We start from the raw sequence: 21,183 nt of genomic DNA on the forward strand, positions 1-21,183 counted from the left end.
TGTCACCACCATTGACATTCCGTTTCCACAATGACACAGGGGCAACACCTCAGAGAATGCCACTAATGCCGTCCTCTTCCCTTTCTTCCCAGATCTACCTGTCCTGGAAGAGTGGGCCCGGGGAGGTGAAACACTGGAAGGACATGATTGCCCGTCCCCGGCAGCCTGTGGCTCAGTGGCACCAGCTGAAGGCCTGAATGGGGCCAAGGGAGGCCCAGGGGGCCAAGGGCCTGGGTCCCCATCATGCCCTCACCACTTTATGCACAATGCCTGGCCTGGCCCCCCTGCCATGGGTGAAGGAAGGATCCTGAGGGCTCGGCCAGGGAGGGGTCCCAGGAATCCAGCCCCATTTCTAGGGAGAACCAACCCCATTCCCCACCGGTCCAGCTCTGGTGGAGGGGCTCTGGGAGCCATTTTCCTGCTTTGCCCCTTTCCTTCTTGACTTGCCGATACTAAAGAAGTGGGGGGCGGAGCACGAGAGCCAGATGGGCAGACGAGCAGATCCCTCCAGAGGCCCGCCAGGTGGGCACGGTCCCCCGTTTTCTTTAAGGCAGTGCCTGGAGTGGAGAAAGGCCGCCCCCTCCCCAGCCCCCAACGTGGGCCCAGGAGAGGGGAGGTCGAGGCGTTTGGCCCCGGCCCGACCAAGAGAGGCCTGTTCCAGGGCAGTTTCAGGTGCCGGCTGGGCCCTGAATGCCGAGGATAGTATATAGCCCGCTCCGGGGTCCTGGAGCCGCAGCCCTGTGTACTTGTGTTGTGTCCACCGTGTGTGTGTACGTGTGCGTGCGTGCGTGTGTGCCGGTGGGGGAACTCGCTCCCTGTTTCCCTGGGGCCCGCAGTGCTGAAGACGATGCAGAGAGGGCAGGGTTTCATGAAGTGAGTTAGGGCTGGAGGCTGAGAAGTCAGTGCACAGAGCCGGGGGGTGGGAGAGGAGAGGCAGGGATGGAGGAAGGGTGGGGTGGGGAAGAGGGGGCCGACAGGGGCTGGGCTGAGAGCTGGGCTGCCTCCTCCTCCCCCACCCCCACCTCCCCAGAACTCTCCACTAGCTCCTTCCCCAGCAATTTCATCTCTTGAACATCAGTTCATGCCTTTTAGGCACCCACTGTGTGTATCACATTCCACCAGGACTCCCCTGCTCCCTTCTGTCTCAGGGGTCCCAAGCCCCCACTAGGTCTCTTCCCTAACACCCTCATCCAAAGGCACCCTCAGCCTTCCCAGACGTTGTATCCCAGCCACGCTGGCAACGTTTGCCACGCCTTCCAGCTTCCTTCCCTTTCCTCGTCTCTGTGCAGACCTCCCCAGCCACGCACCTCCACCCCTCCATCCCCTGTGCTCATAGACCTTCCCTTTCATTCCGTCGTGGTCTCTGATCTTCCATCACTTGACCTTCTCCAGGACTTTCCTTTCACCTTCCCTCCTGGTCCCTTCAGGCAGAGGAAGCAGGGAACATTCCAGGATTCTGTGAGTTCTGAGGTTGCCCCCACACAAAGAAGCTGCGGTTCCTCTGCCTCAGCTACTGCAGAGACGAGAACTGGCATCCCCGTGGAGGCAGCAGGTTTCGGGATGATCCCTGCTTAAGCCCACTCACCCCCACGCTGGTCCCGGTATTGATGCAAGACAGCTAGTGACAGCCTCAAATCCAGGGGTCCGCGAGCCTGGGCCTGACATTCCCGGCACACACCGCGAGGTGGCGCCCTGACACTACAGTCTGTGGACGAGGTCTGGGGGCACAGTTCAACCCCAGATGGGTCTGACACCCCAGGAAGGAGACTCTGGAAAGGGTCCCCCACTGAGCACGGCAAAAGCATAGGCAGTCGGGAACCATTTTCCTTAAGTAGACTTCCCTTTTAGCTGAGCGTTCTGCTCTGTGCAGTAGACGCTCACATTTTTGCCCGTATCAAAAGTTTCTTACCTAGAATCTCACCACCCCCCACCGCCCCTACTCCCTAAGCCCAAAGATCTAGAGGAATATCATACAAAGTAGGTGAATCATTTTGTAGAGTGAAGAGTGCTAACGTAAAGCAAATAGTCACCCACATTCCTTGTAAATCCCAATTTTTCCATATTGTAGCTTTGCTTAAAATGGGGGCCTGCCCCAACGGCACAGTCCTTATCGGGCAGGCTGGGGAACCAGCCCCCAGCGGGGACGGGAGGGCAGCGACCCCGGAGACAGTGGAAGCGAAGAAAGGGTGTTGTTGGAAGCTTTGAGAAGCGGAGGGGATCCGCCATCCTCCATCCCTCGCTGGAATCCTGTGCCCTCTCCACGCCGCCGGAGGCCGCTGGGAGAGCGAGCCCAGTCGCAGGCCTCGGTGTCTGCTACAGAGCAGTCGGGGGTTGAACCAACTGGTATTGAGTGGGCGGGGCAACTGCATCCCCGGTTTCCGAGCCCGGTCCCCGAAGCTCTTAGCCAATCACACACGAAGAGAGCGTCTCCAGGCCGTGCCTGTTCCAAATCTGACCCCACCCAGGCACGTCGATGAACCGGGCCTGCGGTTCTCCAACCGCGACGGGCACCCTGAGCTCCGGGATGCGGGGGAGGGGTGGCAAGTAGTGGGCCAAGGGCTGGGTGGGCTAGCAAGGGAAGCAGCGGGTGGTATGGGGTGAGGGCGGGGGCGGTCTAAGGCTGTAGAAGAACAAGGAAAGGGGGAACTTGAGGGTGGGGGGAGGGCCCTCGTGCCCTGTCACCATCCTAGGACCTTGGACAAATCACCCACACTTCCGGGGCCTCAGTTTCCCCATCTGTAAATGATGGTAATAATACTTCACCTACCTCATAGGGGAGGTTGTAAGGCCGCTGTCACCTGACCTGGGGGTGGAGGCAGGAGGATTCTGAAGGTGCTACCCGTGAGTAAAGTATTATTACCGTAGCCTGAAGGCAAGGCCCGCCTTCCCCTCCCCCCACAGAGCCTCCAGGGATAGCTGAGGCCTACTTGGGCCCATCTATCTCTTCTCCACTGTGTCCCCGGTCCCTTCATGAGCGGTCATCTGCCATCTTTGTGGGCACCCTAGACTTAGTCGTTATCTTATTCAGGTCTCCTTTCTTGTGACCATCTCCCCACGTAATTGCTGTACAAATTCCACCTGCTCCAGAGCCCCGCACCTGCCCACCGGCGCCAGACGCCAGGGAAGGGACAAGGAAAACAGCCACAAAAAAAGCCAAGGGAAGCCCCCAGAGTCCCCAGCCCCGCTGGGGTCCCAGGGGTGGGGATTGGTGGTCGCTGTTTGTATTGTGTTTGAGTCCTTGAGTGCAAGTGTTTTATAAAAACAACAACAAAAAAAACCCACTATCACAAAAAAAATTGCAGCGAAGAGAAATGAAGGAAAACTGAAGAAAAAAAAAGGAAAAAAAGAATCATACAAAATTTTTCCACCACACGCACCCTCTAAGCCAGCAAGATTTCCTCTTTGCAAAATCATATTTTTGTGGGAATGGGCCGTGCTTTTTGTGGCAAGGCCTGTTCTGATTAATAAAGGATCGTGAAAAAGTAGGGCCTTGGCTGTTTCCTCCGTGGGTCCTAGCTCTCCCTCTCCTTCCAGGGGAAGAAGCAGTGGGGTGAGGGGATGGGGAGCCTGGGGCTGCATCTCCCCTCACCTGTCACCTTTGGGATTTGGCTTCACGGGTGATGAGGCCCTTCCAGCCTATCCTCAGGCTGAGCATATGAGCCCACCAGCTACCCAGAAAGCAGAGGAGCAGCCATACCCCCTGGATCAGGCCTCAAGCAAGGCTTATTGGGAGTGGAGTCTCCTCGGGGCCTGAGGGGTGCCCCTTTAGCTCACCCAGCCCAACATCCCCTTCCTCAGTTCCCAGGGGAACCACCCTCCAAGGCACTTGGAGAGTGCCCCCTCCAAGGCACTTGGAGAGTGCCCTCTCCAAGGCAGGTCAGACAAACCAAAGGGAGACCCTCCACCTTCCCCACCACCACCTGAACACTGGCTGGGCCACTGTGGTTTCAGGCCAGCACGTCCTCCCCCTTCTGTTCCCTGCGAAGCTCTGGGTCTGTTGGCTGGACCTGTGGCTTCTCTCCAACCTTTTCTGGTTTCATCCTTTAGGATTGTAAAAGTCTCTCCAATTCAAAAACACCCAAGGCCAGTCCTAACCTGAGGACCTGGGAAGCTGGGCCCCAGTGTCTTCCTTCCCCAGACACAGTGGCCCCGGGCAAGCTAGTTCCTTCCTCCTGGTGTCAGTTCCCTCCATCCACAAAAGAGCAATAACCATCCCAGCCCTTTCCCCTTCCCTCCCACACACAGCCCAGGAGAAGCCGAGGCCTGGCGGCTCTCGGGGTGCTTCAGAAGGAAGGTGCTACATCTGTTACAGGCACCCAAGAAATGAGTGCCGTCTGTTGTCGTGTGTCCCCTGCCCACTCCGAGTGAAGGGGCCACAGTGCCTCCTGCACTAAGTACCCCCACCTGAAGCTGCCCGCCCTCTCCCCTTCTGCCCCATGAATTTCCGACAGCCTGGTTTCAATGTCCCGTTAAAGGTTCTGATCTCTGGCTCAGAGATTGGAGGGAGCCCTAGGGTCTGGGAGGTAGCCTCACACGAGCACTCCTTGCCAGGACTTCTGTTCAGGCTCGCTCTGGAAAAACTAGGCTTGAAAGCAGGACAGTTCAGCCTGGCAGAGGTGGCAGCCCCATGTCATGGGCTCCAGGCCTCCTCCTGGGCTTTTTTGCCTTCTCCTGCCTTCACTTCGTGGGGTCTCTCTTCATCCATGCCTGCAGAGACTCCCCATCCCTCCCTGTGCCTGGGACCAGTGCCCTCTGGTGTTCTTCCTCCTGCAAGTCCCTCCTGGATTCCGCTGCTTTCTGGAAGGCCACGTCCTGCTTCCCTCTCCCTCCCCAACAAAGACAACCAGAAGGACAACGCTTGAACACGCCCCATATGCCCCAGCGTGTGTCTCCCCAACCATCTGTGTCCCTTGAAGATGCCCTGCTCTCTGTGTCTGTGTCCTGTGTGTATGTGTGGTGTCACCTTTAGATTGTGAGCCCCCCTGGGCAGGGATCCCTGTCTGAATACATGTTCCGTGCAGCACACTCAAGTGTGCTAATAAATGTCCATCCTCAGAACAAGAGTGCCCAGGTGTCTTAAGGAAGCTCTGGGGTGATGGCTGAGCAAGCTGATGTGGTGGCATTGGATGCGAGGGAGATGCTTCTGGGCAGGGCCCCCAGGTCCCGAGTACCTTGTTCTCCTGCTTTCCGAAGCCCCTGAGTGTGGATGGGAAGAGGGGGATGGTGGTAATGAAGCCAGGAAAGGATCCAATCTCTGCTGCTCCGCCGGCCAGCAGATCTGGCTGTTGGGAGGTCCCGGGAGGAAGACAGGCTACGATTCCCACTTATTCCACACCCAGACCTGACCACCAGCCATGGACAGAGAGGATCTCCTGTGGCACGGATTGAGCATTGGGTTAGGAGACCTAACACCCATTTATGGGCAAGTCACTTACCTCCCCAGGCCTGTCCCTTGCCCCATCGCTGCCTCTGCTCTGGTCTCATCACAGTCCCCACAGCCTGCCTTCCTGGTCTGATCTGTAACTCCCTTGGCCTCTGCCCTGCTCCCCCATGGCCCACCCACCCCTGACCGTCCCCCCAACAATGTGCGGAGCTGTCGATGTGGTCACTGTTAACAAGTGTCCCTACAAAAGTCGTCTCCCTTTCTCCCTGCTCCCCCAAGGCCACGTGAGAAGTCCCCAGCAGGCAAATGGGGGTGGGGAGCAGGCGAGCTAAGACTCCTAATACAGTTCTCTCTTCATCACCAAGGAGAGCTGTGACGCCCAGCTTCCCTGGCAACAGCTCCTTTCCTATCCTAGTCTCCCCCATTTCTACATGGAGACAGAGACCCTCAATAGCGCTCTCAAACCAGGCATCAGCACCCACTTTAACCCAAGTCTCTAACTTCCCAAGAGAAAGCGGCTCCTGATGTGAAGAGCAAGCAAGCAGCAGAGCTGGTTCCCGGGCCCCTAACACATTTCTCTCCTCTTTCCCTGCAGAGAAACTCAGCCTCAGCAGCCCTGCTTGGCTGGCGAGCGGCTGTGGCTAAGGGTGCCGTCCTTGACAATGCAAAAAGGCACAGCCCTGTGTGCCTCGGGAGGGCCCAGGGGGACTTATCACAGGGCCTTTGCCGGGACCTAGAGTCCTCGCACGAGTGCAACGGGGGAAGAGGCACAGGGAAACAGACCAGAGAGAGGAAGGGAATCTGGGCTGGCAGTTACTCCAGGATAACTGTGGCTCCCCTGCACCCCCCTCCCTTACCTCTGAGATTTGCGTAAAGGGAAGGTGGACAAACACCAGGTTGCATGGAGTGCTGAGCTGCAGCATCAGCTCTAAATAAACCCAGCTCCTTGTGTGCAGATGGATAAACTGAGGCCTGGGGGGCAGGGAGGGGCATGACTTGCTTAAGATCTCTCGGTCAATAGTAGAACTAGGACTGAAATCCATGCTTTCTTTTTTTTAAAATTAATTTTTATTTATTTATTTTTGGCTGTGTTAGGTCTTCGTTTCTGCACACAGACTTTCTCTAGTTGCGGCAAGCAAGGGCTTCTCATTGCGGTGGTTTCTCTTGTTGCGGAGCACGGGATCTAGGTGCGCGGGCTTCAGTAGTTGTGGCACGCAGGCTCAGTAGTTGTGGCTTTTGTGGCGCATGGGCTTAGTTGCTCCACGGCATGTGGGATCTTCCCGGACCAGAAATCGAACCCATGTACCCTGCACTGGCAGGAAGATTCCTAACCACTGTGCCACCGGGGAAGTCCCAGGACTGAAATCCATGCCTTCTGATTCTAGGCCCAGGGGAATATGCCATCATAGGAATCACAGGGCAAGAGGACAGTCTGGATGGCTGACACTCCTACCCCACCTGAGTGACTAAGAACTCAAGTTCCTTCCTGCAAGTTCCAAGACCCCAGGAGGGACCACTGGCCCTGATGGAGCCTCAACAGGGGGAGCATGGGCACCTGAGGAGCCCTGGGAGGGACAAGGTCTGCAGCCAACCCCCACACTCCTCTTCCACCTTTTTTTTTTCTTTTTGCGGTATGCGGGCCTCTCACTGTGGTGGCCTCTCCCGTTGCGGAGAACAGGCTCCGGACGCACAGGCTCAGCGGCCATGGCTCACGGGCCCAGCCACTCCGCGGCATGTGGGATCCTCCCGGACCGGGGCATGAACCCGTGTCCCCTGCATTGGCAGGCGGACTCTCAACCACTGCGCCACCAGGGAAGCCCCCTTTTTTTTTTTTTCTCTTCCTCCTTGAGAAGGAGGCAGCCTCCAATCTTTCCCACCCTAAGAGCACTTTCTGTCCATTGGAGGCCTTCACTTTCCCAAGCTGACTCCTTCAGATCTATCCCCAGCCTCCTCCTAACCCCCAGGTCCAGCCCAGTGGCCAGCAGAGCTGCTGGGCCAGGCCTGACCTTTGGGCCTTGCATGACATCATCCCTGTTGCCATGGTGATGGTGGCCTGGCAGCATCTTCTCAAGGGAGATGGGCCTCTAGGCTTGCGGGTTTACAATTTTCTCTCTTTCTTTAAATATTTATACTTTCTTTTTTTTCTGAACAATGAGGGAAGAAAGTAATGACTGAGTAAAAAAAAAAAAAAAAGACTAAGAGGGAGAGACAGAGAGAGGAAAATGGAGCCAGGGAGATGGAAGGAGGGAAGAACAGAGTCAGACAGGGAGGATGGGGGTCAGTGCCAGTGAAAGAATAGAGAAAGGTCAGCCAAGCTTGAGATTCAGAAACATATTAAGAGTCAGGAATTTGAGAATTGAGCTGGAGAAGACCAAGGAAGGGGGACTGGGGGTGAGGGGCGGTGGCCAGGTGGCAGAGAGTAAGATACAGCCAGATGAGAGAGCAGTCTTGAGCAGCCAAAGCCATTTGTGACTGAAGACAAGCTCTTGTTCCCCAGACAGGACACAACAGTTGGCCGGGGCCACTGTGACATAGAGCTGGAGCACATGGACAGAGGGCAGTGCCAGAGGGAGCCCACAGTCCCCACAGCAACGGGACCCAGTGCTCCCAGGGCTTATAAATAAACAGGCATGTGGGAAACGCACATTCTTTCTCCGAGAAATATAATTTATGTTTACAGCCAGTTTTTTTTTCTTCCTAAAGAAAACGCTACCCTGGGGGGGCCCTGCCCCCGACAGTGTCCCTGAGTGGCCCTGGCCCTGGGCCCTCCTCCCATTATTGCTTGGACGGGAAAGATCTGGCCCTGGGAACTGCAGAGCGAGGCCTCACTCCTCAGCCCCGGAGGCTGTCCTGGTGACGGAGTGGAGGCACACAGTGATCGTCCCATGCCCCGCGCCATGCCAGCCACCCCGATGGTGCCCATTTAAGGGAATGGAGAGTACAGGCAGTGGCTACACTGGAGCAGCCGCCCAGAGTAGAGAGCCTCTCTCTCCAGTGCACGAGGCCCTAGAGGCACAGTGGCTTCTTTTCAAACTTGACAGCTGGAAGGCTCAGGCTGTGGGGAAGGGAGGGAATGTTCTCTTTCCCAGCAAGATTCCAGGCACAAGCTGGAAGAAGAGAACAGAATAAAAGGCAAGGGCAGAGACCTTGCCTTCTGAGTGCCCCCTTCCCCACACAAAATTTAGGGGACCTGGGGAGGGAGGTATGTACCGTGAGCCCTGGTGGAGGAACAGGGCAGCTATGGTGTTAGGGCCCCAATCCCGGCTTCCCACACCTGTCTGTCCTGGGTACCAGCCCCAACGCCAAGCCCCTGCCCCTGGGCCAGGCCTTCTTCTGGGGGCAGTTCTGCCTCAAGCAGGCGTGTGGTCCACTCCAGAGGTAGCGGCTCCTGCACCAGAAAGGGTGGACCTAGAAGACCCAGACTCCAGGAGGAGGGAGGTTGCTGGGTGCCCTGAGCTTCCAGACTCAGCCAAGGGGATGATTCCATGGTCAGTGTGACCCTGGTTCCAGGAAGAAGCTGGTGCCTTTACTACTGTGTTGTCAGTGACTCTATCAGGGACCAGACGGAGCTATAAGAACTGGACGGAACCGGGACTTCTTGGCCTGAAGACCGCCCAGAGACCAGCCAGTAGGCAGTCTTTTCACTACCCTGGAATGTCTGAAGATGGCCCCCAGGCCTGCCTGTCCCCGGCAGCTTGCCCAAAGAGACCCCTTCTCTGCCTCAAGTAGGGACCCACCGTTCCCACAAACCTTCCCAGAGGCCCTCCTCCCAGAGTGGCGGAGGCCCAACACCCAGAGCACAGGCTCAGGTGCCCAGTCCTGGAGCTGCTTCCAGGGCGCAGAGGCTGTCCACGGGGGGCCCCAGAGCCCGGGAGCTCCCGCCCCCTATGAGCAGGTCTTCTTCCTCCTCATCCTCAAAGGCCCGCGCTGGGCGCCGGGGCGGCGGCCGGGGCGTGGGTTCGTCGCGCTCGGCCATGCGCTCGACGGCGCCCTCGCCCACAAGGAAGACCGTGTCGGCGACGCGGGGGGGCCCAGTGACCGGGTTGTGGTCGTAGGAGAAAACGCGCAGGGCGCGCAGCGGGTGCAGGTCGGGGAAGCCGCCCAGGCGGTTGCGGTCTAGGTCGAGGATGTGCAGGCGGCCCATGCGCAGCAATGCGGGCGGGAACTCCTCGAAACGGTTGCCGTAGAGCCAGAGGCCGCGCAGGCCCGTCATGCGCGGCAGCTCCGCGGGCAGCGCACGCAACCGGTTGTCGCCCATCTGCAGCGACTGCAGCGCCACCAAGCGCAGCAGCGGCCGCGGGAAACGCCGCAGGAAGTTGCCCTCGATCCAGAGGCAGCGCAGGCTCTGCAGCTGCGCGAAGTCGGCGGGCAGTGCCGGCAGCCGGTTGCTGCCCAGGTAGAGGCGCGTGAGGCGCGGCAGGCGACACAGACCGTCGGGCAGGCGCTCGAGTTTGTTGAAGTCGAGCGCCAGGATGCGCAGCTCGCGCAGCTCCTCGATCTCATCGGGCAGCTCGCGCAGCCCCGTGCCGCTCACGTACAGCTTCTGCAGGCGGCTCAGCGCGAACACGGCGCTGGGCAGCCGCCGCAGCCGCCTCCCGCTCAGCTCCAACTGCTGCTCGCCATTGCGCAGTTGCTCCTCCGCGTCCGATGGCAGCTCGTCCTGCGTGGACTCGGCTATGCCCATGGTCACGGGCCCCGGCCGGGGCCTCCGCCTCCGCCCGGCATCGCCCCGCCCTCGCGACCCCCCGGCCTCCTCGACGGGGCCAAGGCCGCGCCGGCTCCGGGGCCCCCCGCCCCGGCCTGCCCCTGCGCCGGGAGGGGGGCCGTGCCTGGCCGGGAGGAGGCGCCCTCCTGGGGCCCAGCCGCCGCGCGCCGCACGCAGCGCTCCGCCGTCCGCCCTCCGGCCTCCCCTGCTCCCTCCGCCGGAGGCCGACTGGCTCAGGTTAGCGCTGACTCGGAACTCTGAGACCCGTTGCCCTGGCAACCCCCGACGCGCGTGCGGCTGCCAATGAGGCGGAGGGAGGGCGGGGCGGGGCCAAGGTGCCACCAGAGCGGGGTCTGGGCGCCGGGGCACCCGACCAGCCCCGGAGCCAGCGCTCGCCGAGGGAACCCAAGATCCGCTGTCCGCAAGGCTGGCACCGTGCCAGAACAGACCCGACGACAGACGCTCTCTACACTTCCAGCCACAGCGAGCCGTTTGGTGTGCGGTTGTGTGCGTCCAGAGCTGCAAGTCCAAGAAGAAGGAACCAAGGACCGAGGAAACGCCGGCGCGCGACCCAGGACTCTGGACAAGTGGCTCTTGAGGAGGGACTGAGGGGCGCGGTCATTGCCGGCCGTTCGTGTCCAGCGGCGTGCGCCCAGTCTTCCCGCTGGGGTCACTTTAGGATAGTAACTCAGGCCGTTGTTCCTTTCTGGGCTTTTTCAGACTGGGTCACAGCTGAGGATCTGCGGGGACCCAAGCTTGGCTCCGCCCCCCTCCCCGCCCAGTGCACCCGCAGTGCACAGCAGGTTCCTCGTTCGTGCACTCACACCCCCCTCTCCTGCCGAGTCCTTCCAGCTACGCTCAAGTTCGGTGTGTGGCTGCGGTGGACGGAGGACTGGCGCACACGAGCGCCTTTGAGCACCACCAGTGATGACCACGCTCATTCTGGAACTGTTCCTCTTGCACACGCTCCCACCAACAGCTTTTTGCCCATGACTTCTCCCCTCCTGCTCCGAGCCCTCCTGCCAGAGCTGCCAGCCGAAACACTCCCTCTGGTTTATTGCCAGCCTGCCATGTGCCCAGCACTATGCTAAAAGCATTGCGCTGAGTCCTTGCCACAGTCTATGAGGTAGGTACCCTCATTGCCCCAATTTTAAAGATGGAGAAACTGAGGCTCTGAGAGGTTTGATGTAAGCTGGGTGACTTGCCCAAGGTCACCCTGCTGGCTGGTGGCTGGGATTTGAAACCAGGCAGTCTGACTCTCCAACTTTTGCTCTTAACCAAGTACCACTCCAATAAATGGAAACAATGACTCCACCTCTGTCCATGAATTTTCTCACAGCAGAGCCTCAGTCTAACTCTTATGACAAAGGCATTATTAATCCCATAAGAAAGATGAGGAAAGTGGCCCCAGAGGGACTAGGCAGGCAACTTGCTGAAGGTCACACAGTGAGTAGAGTGTACAGCCAGGAAGTCAAGTCTGCAGGCTCCAGGCCTCCTCCATCCTGCCTTCCCACCTTGGTGGGTGTGACCATGTAATTGACTGCAGGGACAGACCTCTAGACAGCATCTTGCCCTCTGACCCACCCCCACTCCCATCTCCACTACAATCTGGGAAGGAGGCCAGCCCAAGGGCAGACAGCAGGGGCCAGTGCAAGGAGAGGATGAAAACTATAACCCCTGAAATGTAAGCTGGCTGGGGCAGGTAAGCTTGTCTCCTTCCCTGCTGGCACAGTGTCTGGCACATAGTAGTCGTTCCATGAAAATTATCAACATTTTAAAAGATGGAGGCAAACTTTACATAGAGTGAAATGCATAGATCATAAGTGTACAGTCTGGTGAGTTTTTTTGTTTGTCTGTTTTGTTTTTGTTTTTCCAGTCTGGTGAGTTTTGACGAATGTAAACACCCGTGTAATACTTCCATCACTCAGAGTTCCCTCACACCTGCCTCTTCCAGTCAATCCCAGAGGCAACCATGATCTTGACCTCTATCATCATGGATCAGTTTTGCCTGCTCTTGAATTTCATATAAATGGAATTATTCAGTGTGTACCTTTTTTTGCTCCTGGCATCTTTTTCTCAGATACTCGATATCTGTGTGTTGGATAAGTAAACAAACCAGAGCAATAGTAGTTGTAATCAGGCAAGGGGTGTCATGGGGTGAACACAGAGACGGGTACTGGTCTGAGCCAGGAACTAGCCTTGGACCCCTATCCTGGAACGAAGACTGATAAGATGCAAGCTGAGGTAGAAGACCCGGGCAGAAAATAAGTGGGGCCCAGACACCAGATCTGGGATGTAGGAGAATTCTGAGCCCCAGCCAGAGGAACTTCAAGCTCCTTCCAGACCCCACCTAAGCCCCAATCCAACTTTCTCCCTTCTACTCTTTTGGGAGAACTGGGAAAAGGTGACACCTCAGACACCAGAAAGCTGAGGAAAACCCAGCCAGGCAGCCGGGATAAGAATGAGCACCTCCCGCCCCCCTCCTGCCCACCCTCCCCCCAGCAGTTTCCCCAAGGGAACATTTGCTGTGGAGGAGGAAGCCCAGCCAGCCCCGCTCACCACATGCTCGGAGCTGGCGCTCCAGCACCAGGCAGCCCTCTTGGGCTCTGCCAGCATGGGCAGGAACTGCATGAGCCCCTGCAACGCCAGCACCAGGCTTGGCAGAGCTTCCTGGGTTCAAGGGTACAGGGGACCAGCCCTCTTCTTTCTCCGAGTCTTTTTCTTGCTCTGGGTAGATGCTGTACCTTCGCCTCCCACCAGGCCCTTCTCAGTGAGTAAAGGTAAAATGTACTGCCGTTCCGGGCCCACGCAGGCTGGCAGTGGGGCAATCGTGTTGATGAATCACACTGTCACTGCGGGCGCCTAGTCCTTGTCAAGGCGTCACTAATGAATTAGCTTCACCCTCAGCACGGGGCCTCTCAACCTTTCCCCGCTCCCCAGGAAGGCAGGAAACTGAAACCTGGAGCAGGGAGGGGCTCTGACAGCTCCAGGAATGGGCCCAGATCCCGGCCAGCCCCTCTGCTCACATACACTGGAAAAATGTCCAAAGAACAGGCCCCTCGGCCCCCCAAAACGGCCTCTCCGTTCCTAATCATGAGCTATAACTGTCCTGCCCACCTCCAAATCTTTATTTTTAAAATAAATTTTTGAAATATAGAAAAAGTACAAAGCTCTCTGTGATAAACACCCCTGTGCCCAGAATCCAGCACTGACAATGGCTCACATTTTGTCATACTTGCTTTAAATCTATTTTCTTTTAAATAAAAGGATGAAAACAGCACGTATAATGTAGAAGTCTCCTTTGTCGCCCCTCCCGTGCCCCCACAAGCACCCCAGCCACCTGACCCACTGACCCTGCCAAGGCCCCTCTGGTTCCCCATCCCCGCCCATGCCCCCCTACTGATCTTTGGAGCCACTGTGGCTGCTGAGATTTGAATAAGATCATGGAATGCTGGCCTCGTAGGTTCTTAGAAAGCAAGGATTTGCAAGTATTAGAGCCAACAACGAAATGTCAGAGCTGGGAGGGTGCTTAGCTCCTCTGGGAGATCACATGCTCTGTTAAATGTCTGTAAGAAGCCAGTGACCCTAATCCCAGAAAAGTGCATGGAGGCTGGAACTCGCTCCGTGATGCACACAATTCCCATGGTTTGTGATCTCCTGAGGGTCTAGTCCAACTCCCTCATTTGGCCAAAAAGGAAAGGGACAATATCCTTCATGCCATGGCCCACTCCCCTTACCTGCACCAGCCAGAACTTGAGTCTTCTCCATCATTCAGGTATTCATTCAACAAACGTTAAGCCCCTACTTGTGTGCCCAGGCACTGGGGATGGCTATGAATGTGAACATCATAGACAAACAACCCTGCCTTTGTGCAACTTGCATTCCTGTGAGTGGAGATCATCAAGAAAACGCATTTCGGGGCCTCCCTGGTGGCGCAGTGGTTGAGAGTCCGCCTGCCGATGCAGGGGATACGGGTTCGTGCCCCGGTCTGGGAGGATCCCATATGCCGCGGAGCGGCTGGGCCCGTGAGCCATGGCCGCTGGGCCTGCGCATCCGGAGCCTGTGCTCCGCAACGGGAGAGGCCACAACAGTGAGAGGCCCGCATACCGCAAAAAGAAAAAAAAAAAAAAAAAAGAAAACGCATTTCGGTGTGTCAGGCAATGATCAGGCTGTGGAGGAGATAAAGCAAGGAAGAGACGAGGAGGAATGAGGACCCCATTTAAAACAGAGTGGCCAGGGAGGCCTCACCAACAGGATGGCATCTGAGCAAAGATGGGAAGAGGGAACAAACCAAGCAGACAGACATCTGGGGAAAATGCATTCCAGGAAGAGGGGATGGCAATACCAAGACCCCAGGGCAGGAGTGTGCCTGGGTGTTCGGGAGCCACAGAAAGCCCGGGGAGAAAGGGGAGCTTGGCAGCAGACAAGGCCAGAGAGAGAAAGGCAGGGGGCAGACCACGGAAGGCCTGTGGCCTCTGTGAAGGCTTTGGCTTTGACTTTGGGTGAGAGTTCACTGGGGGACTTTGAGCAAAGGAGTGACATGATTTGACACACATTTTAACCGGATCCCTTTGGCTGCAGCTGCAAGAAAGATGTGTGTGCGCGCGCGTGTGTGTGTGCCTGTGTGTGTGTGTGTGTGTGTCTGTCTGTCTGTGTCTCGGGGTTTGTGCGGCTCCCACCCCTCCCATCTTGGTTCTCTTCCACAAGGTGATGATGGTTACCATTTACTGAGCACCTACTGGTTATCTAATTTACCTTTCTCCACAGCTTTGCCAGGCTGGTACTAAATCCCTCTGCCCTACAGATGAGGAAACAGATTCAGAGAAGTTAAGTAGCTTGATCAAGGTCACACAGCTGGTCAGGGGCAAAGGCAGGATTCCAGTCCAGTCCATCTTATTGAAAAGCCAGGCCTCTTCCTACTATGTCTCATTGCCTCTCAGCTAGGGAAAATCAGAGAAACCACCTAGGATGCCGAAATGCTTGCCCCCATCCTGCAAACAGCACAAAGATTTCCAGGACTGCCCTACTTGGAGATCTTGATCCCAGGCCCTGGGGTTCAGTGTTTGCCCAAATGGGGGTGTCCTAGAACCCACAAGGCAAGCCTAGGAACCCCAAAACAGGCTGAGGAGGGCAGAGCAAAGAGGCCCCTAGGGGCTGTGATCTGGGCTCAGGGGTTTCCTGTTAGCAAATCCCGGGCAGTCTCTGGCCCCCCGTTGGCCCAGAGCCCTTCATTAAACAGCTAAACTCACAAGGCTAACCCAGCCTCTGCGCGTCTGCTCCCCAGACTCCCTAGAAACTAGAGCCTAGACATACCTTGGGGATCACTCTCCCCTGAAACCAGAGCTCTGAGAGTGACCTGCTTGGTCTGTTGAAAGCTGAGAGTGTCATTTTCCATTCAGTCCCCCCCCGCCAACCCCCTTCATCTCTCCCAAGGACACCGGAGCTGGAGCAACAAGGCCTAGGGAGTGAGGCTGACTCGATGGCCAGGGCCATGCCTCCACGCTGTGCATGGTAACCTGACCATCTTAATGGTTCTGGTAGGTTCCACGTTCCAGAATGGCTTCTGAGCATGATGGTTCCTTCCTTCTGGAAGAGGCCATGGTGGTCACGGTTGGCAGCTACCCATATGTTAATACCTTCCTAGATCTGTGGCCAAATGCAAGTCCAGTCTTGCTCCAAGACTACAGACACAGGTCCCAATCATGACCACCAAGGACTTGCCTGGCCTCGTCCCCCTCCCTGTGGCAGGGGCTGCTGAGGGTCACCAGCTTCTGTTCCCCCCATCCCACTTCTTCCTGAGCTCTCAGGCTGATGGGGTGGGGCCCTGGAATGAGCACTGGGCCAATGGATGTGAGCAGAAATGACGCATGCCACATCCCACACAATCCTCCACTCTCTTTTATTTTCTGCAGTGTTAAAGGTGGAAAGGAACTGGATCCCCAAGTCACCACTTGGAGACAAGCTATCTGACCCACATTAGACTGTGAAGCAAATGAGAAATAAATTTTTAATATGCTTAACCATTTAGACTTAAGGGCTGTTTGTTACAGAATTGGCCTGGTCTAACACACTTTCTCTCAGTTTCTCAAATGCACCAGCTTCTTTCTACCCCAGGACCTTTGCACATGCTAGTCCCTCTTTTTCGCATTCTACTTGGCTCACATTGCTTATCCTTAAGATTTCAGCTGAAACCTTCCTCTCTCGGAGAATCCTTCCAGATCCCCCAGAGCACATGAGAGTCAAGCCCCTGTGTTACAGATTCTTGAATTCCCACATTTCTTCTTCAAATCACTTATTCCCATTATAATTAAATAAATAATTAACCATGAATTAGTTGAAGTCTGTTTCCTCTGTACCAAGATATAATCTCCATGAGAACAAGAAAAATAAAGGGAACAGTGAACAGGCTAGAGAAGAAAAATAACCTGGCCTGAAAGAGTGAATCACTCCTAGTTTTATTTTAACTGTTACTAATCTGTAGTGTCTTGTAACTAGATTTGTACTTCACAAAGCTAACCTATCACTCTTTAACACTATGTGAATTACATCCTGCACTCCCTAATTACATCCTGCACTCCCTTGTAGCAAATCACCCCTTGTAGTGTTTGCATGTCACATAGAAGGTCGCAGGCGATAACCCAGAGACAGACGGACCCAATTACCAGGCTGCCTGACGCCAGATGTGACTATTTTGAAATAATGCAGGAAGAAGAAGAATGCAAGACCTTCACTACTTTGATCCTTATCATATACCCCAGACTGCAAGCCCCACGTATAAAATCTTCTCTGATTCCCCGAGGAGGGGGGGCACAGTTCTTGAGGCGCTAGCCTGCTGTGTCTTCCCTTCTGCCTGGCAGAAAAATAAAGCCATCTCTCTCTTCCTCCAAAATCTCTGTCTCCGTATTTCTGTTTGGCATCGGTGCACAGAGAAGCCAAGATTTCGGCAACAGTAGGGACCTTGTTCACTGATGTTCCGTGGTACTCAGCCCTGTGCTTGCTGCATTGTACCTACTCAAGGAATATGTGTTGAATGAGTGAACGGGAAGTCTCTCTCCCACAGGTTCCCTGGGGCCATCTGTCCCACTTGAGCTACTCACCCTCTCAGAACCTCAATTCTCACATCTGGAAAAAGTCCCAAATAGTGTTGGAGTGGGGCTGGGGTTGGGGGGAAGTGGGGGTGGGGGGTGCGGAGGGCGGTTAGGGTGAGGTGAGTAAGGCACTTGCCCCGGGCACAAAATTTAAGGGGGTACCAAAAAGCTCAGTAGTAATCAAGAGAAATAATAGGTGAGTGCAATATAGGCAGGATTGGTACCAGTGCTGTGATCCATATTGGAGCCTGTAGCAAAAGGAAAAATCAGTAGTACGAATCCCGCCTTTATTCTAAATTTTGATATTTTGTTCATCATGAGTTTTTTGCACTAATTTTGATTTTTTAAATTATTGCATTAAGGATTTCCCCGGTGGTCCAGTGGTTAAGACTCCTCGTTTCCACTGCAAGGGGCACAAGTTCCATCCCTGGTCAGAGAACTAAGATCCCACAGGCTGCACAGTGCAGCCAAAACAAAAAAAGTAAAAAAAAAAAAAAAAAAAAAAAAAGATTGCATTGAACTACTATTTATCTGCATTCCTCAGTTTGGGGGCACTTCTTTAAATTTTGTGCCCAGGGAAATACCTCACTCGCCTCATCCCAGTCCCAGCCCTGGAATGGTTTGCAATCACCCTCTCCTCGAAGGATTATCATGTCAGTGAGATAACACGGGAGCTGGGTATTATCATTTTGAGATATTAACTGCTGCTCCTCTGGAGGCAGTTTCCTTATATTCCTTCCCCTCCATTCAGATGCTAAATTAGCTTCTCATATTCTGCTCTCCAAAGGAAACTCAGAACAAAGAGTTAATTGCTTGGCTTTGAGTTGCAAAAGATGCTTTGAAACACAGAGCCCGTTTTAAGATAGAAGTATTTTTTGTAAGTCAAAAAGCTTGGCTTTGAACTTGGAGAGCAGGGAACTGATGCTGTAAGCCCTGGAGTGGGGAAGCATGTGCCATCACAGAAGCCAAGATCCCATCCAAAAGGAGATCAAGGTTCAACAGGCAGGTGGGGGAGAACGGGCAGAGCAGTACTCCTAAACCTGGATGCTGGGTCCCTGGCCACCTGCTCTGGGCTGAGCTTGAGGGTGCCATGAAAAGGTCCCAAGTACATTTGGGGGACACCAGGGCAGAGGGGACCTACACTTCCTTTACCAGGTATGTCCTGAGGATGCAACAGTCCTCCCACAATGCCCCCCCACCCTCCACGGTATGGAGAAGCCTCCGTAGAAATGGAAGAGAACTGGCCCCTTCCCAGAATCCTCTATACACCCCTGTATCATGAGGGGGAGCATCCAGAAGTTTACGCACCTCCAGTGCAGACTTGGTGTGTCTGAGAGCAAGCCGATGGACCTGGAGGAGATGCGTGTGTGGCCCACGTAAGGCAGCTGAAGGATGGATTGCGTGACCCTGGCAACCAGATATCAGAGTGTCACAGTTGCTTCTGGGCAGGTATGAAACCGCTAGGTGGAGTTCTGGGGGGCTCTGAGGAGCTCCGGTTCTTTACATCTCGGTGCAGAAAGAATTCAGCAAGAGGCAAAGTGATAGATAAGAAGTGATTTATTAGAATAGGACGCTTGTGAGGCTCACAAGTGGGCAGGCGAGAGGATGCCTCGCCCCAAGGACTTAGTGGGCTACAGTTTTATAATCAAAGGAAAAGTGGCGAGGGGAAAAAGACCACCTTCTTCCACATTCTTGAGTAGACATCACGCTTCCATCATCAGCTCCTTTTCCATGTCAGGTGGGGGGGTTTTCTTATCCCTACGTGGTCAAGCCAGGACTGTCATGGCACAAGGGAAATGAGCACAGAGGCAGTAACATATGCTAAAAATGGCATTTCAGGTTTCAGGATAATGTCACCCTTTCCTTATATATATATCTTTTTTTATTTTTGTGTTTAATGCGCCCAGAGGAGGATGTCCTAGGAATCATTAACTTACTGAGCTCACTGGGCAGGAAGTGGGTCTCATGCCATAATTGTTTTAGTGTTCGGGGGAGTGTCTCATGCTTCTGTTGCATGGTTTTGTTGCTAAGCAAGCCTGCTTGGTTTTGTGGTTAAGCAAACCTGCTTTCTTGAGTGATCATTAACTTACAGGGGTCTCCCGTCCTTTTTTCTTTATTTACAATCCCCTCGTGGGATTAGCTATTTAATTACCTACTTTGTCCCTTTACTCTGTCCCTATCAGGTACAGGGAGGACAGGTGTGGATGACCAAAGCCCACTGAGTTCCCACATCTCAGGGGGAGTCAACATGGATGGATGCTTCTCCCCCGGCAGCAAGCTCCATGTATACACCCTCCTGGAGAAGGAAATGAAAGGGAGCAGGGGCAGATCTTGACCCGATTGGATTTGAGTCCTGAATGGACAGTTTTGTCAGCTACAGATGGGCACTTGCCATCTACCTCTACAAGGATTAAATTATGAGTCACTGCAGCTGCTGACTTTCAACACCCCCTGAAAGGAGCTCAGGGTGGAGATCAGGAATGAGGCACTCTGTGCTCTGGGAAAAACTGGCAGAACAGGTGTTCAGATAGTTAGATATTTTCAGGAGATTTTATGAGCCCACTTCTTGCATCTCCTCGTATCTAGAAAAGCCCTAAAATCCTTCATGCTGACGTCTGCTCCTCGTGACAAGCAGAAACCTTCACAAGACTCACAGCAACCTTCTGCAAAAAATATGCATGTACTCGATTGCATGTGCTCCCCCTTCACCAAAATCACATATATACTGCCTCCCCCACCACCTCTTCGGAGCAGTTTCTCGGAGCTATCCGAAATGCTGCCTCTTGGGCTGTAGTCCTCAGTTAGCCCCACATAAAACTTAACTCACAACTCTCACACTGTGCACTTTTTTTCAGTCGACAGTTTAAATTCAAAGAGGACTAAGTTGGACTGGAAGCAAAGAGATGGATGCCAGTTACAGAGAGACCAAGGTACATTTCTGAGCTCCTGAGTATGTGCCTGTGAAATCCACACCTGCTGTGCACACAGCTGAACAGGTGGTGCCCTGCACGCGGGAACCATGTCCAAGGGGCTCCATTTGCATCAGGAACCTCATAGACTGGTATACTATTAGAGCAATAGAGGAAGGGTCTGTTGTCCCACGTCTCATAAGAAGTCCTTAAGGGCCAGCAGCATCCCTGCCAGGCGTGTAAGGCATCCGGCTCACAGGAGGCTTATTTCCTTCTTCTTGATGGTAACCCACATGTGAAGGACATTTGAATTCTCTGGGCCTCCCAGCATTCTCCTAGGTTGGAGAACCCCAGCTGCTTTACAAGGCAGAACCCACACGTCCTATTATGGAAGCTGAAAACTCTGGGATTTCCCAGCTTCCTTTGCAGGTTGGAAGCGGGCGTGTGACCTGGGAGCCACCCAGCAGAAGCACCCACCCCAGGTTTTGAATTGGAAATGAGGGCAGAGCAGAAGGGACTGTGTAGAATCCCCTCTGAGGACAGGTGGGGATGGCGGCTGCGGGAGGACCAGCATCCAGTGCCCCTGCAGCAAGATTGTCCTACCACAGGGACTCGAAGGGACCAGAGGGGCCACACTTCACTGGGCCCAGAGGCTCCCAAAGTCTTTCCTGAGCACAGCTTTTTCAGGATCTCGCCCAATCTCTCTCTTAGGATGCCTTTCATAGATACCTTTCTGGCCTGTCTCTTTAACTGGGGACCTCTGACACACACACACACACACACACACACACACACCTCTTCTTCAGCAAGTGAAAATAAAGCCCCATGCTTTTCACCAGCTGCAAACTTGAGACCCCCCAGTGCAGTGATGTGATGGGAAAGGCCTTGTGTTCCTAACAGAGACCCAAGCGTGCTCTCTCTAAGCCGTGAGCCTTTGGGAGTCGGCTGCATCTCTCTGGCTCAGGCTGACCTGGTTTTTACAAAGATCCTTCCAGGGGTGAAGTTTGATGACTCAAAGAACTTTCTTGGCAAACCCTGTCTGTAGCAGCATCTTGAGAAGCAAGGAGTGTCAGGGCGCCTGGAAGACCCCATCAGGCC

General features: G+C 54.9%; 2 protein-coding genes across 5 annotated transcripts in view; one reads left to right on the forward strand and one right to left on the reverse strand.

Moving 5' to 3' along the window:
* The window catches only part of SYT7 (synaptotagmin 7), a gene marked incomplete at its 5' end in the record, with an annotated part of 59,708 nt that extends 58,797 nt beyond the window's left edge, over window positions 1-911 (forward strand). For all 4 annotated transcript variants that reach the window (XM_082629064.1, XM_082629062.1, XM_082629063.1 and 1 more), the window contains one exon: window positions 93-911. In XM_082629064.1, the coding sequence (XP_082485190.1) occupies window positions 93-197 (105 nt within the window). In that variant the 3' untranslated portion in view covers window positions 198-911. The remainder of the gene's footprint in view (window positions 1-92) is intronic.
* A 5,235-nt stretch (window positions 912-6,146) lies between these two features.
* Window positions 6,147-10,280, reverse strand: LRRC10B (leucine rich repeat containing 10B). Its single transcript, XM_082628779.1, has one exon. The coding sequence runs from the start codon at window positions 10,065-10,067 to the stop codon at window positions 9,189-9,191; it is 879 nt and encodes a 292-aa protein (XP_082484905.1). The 5' UTR covers window positions 10,068-10,280; the 3' UTR covers window positions 6,147-9,188.
* Between the last annotated feature and the right edge of the window lie 10,903 nt (window positions 10,281-21,183).

Source organism: Mesoplodon mirus, assembly GCF_964341445.2.
Source record: "Mesoplodon mirus genome assembly, chromosome: 7".
Lineage (NCBI taxonomy): Eukaryota > Metazoa > Chordata > Mammalia > Artiodactyla > Ziphiidae > Mesoplodon > Mesoplodon mirus.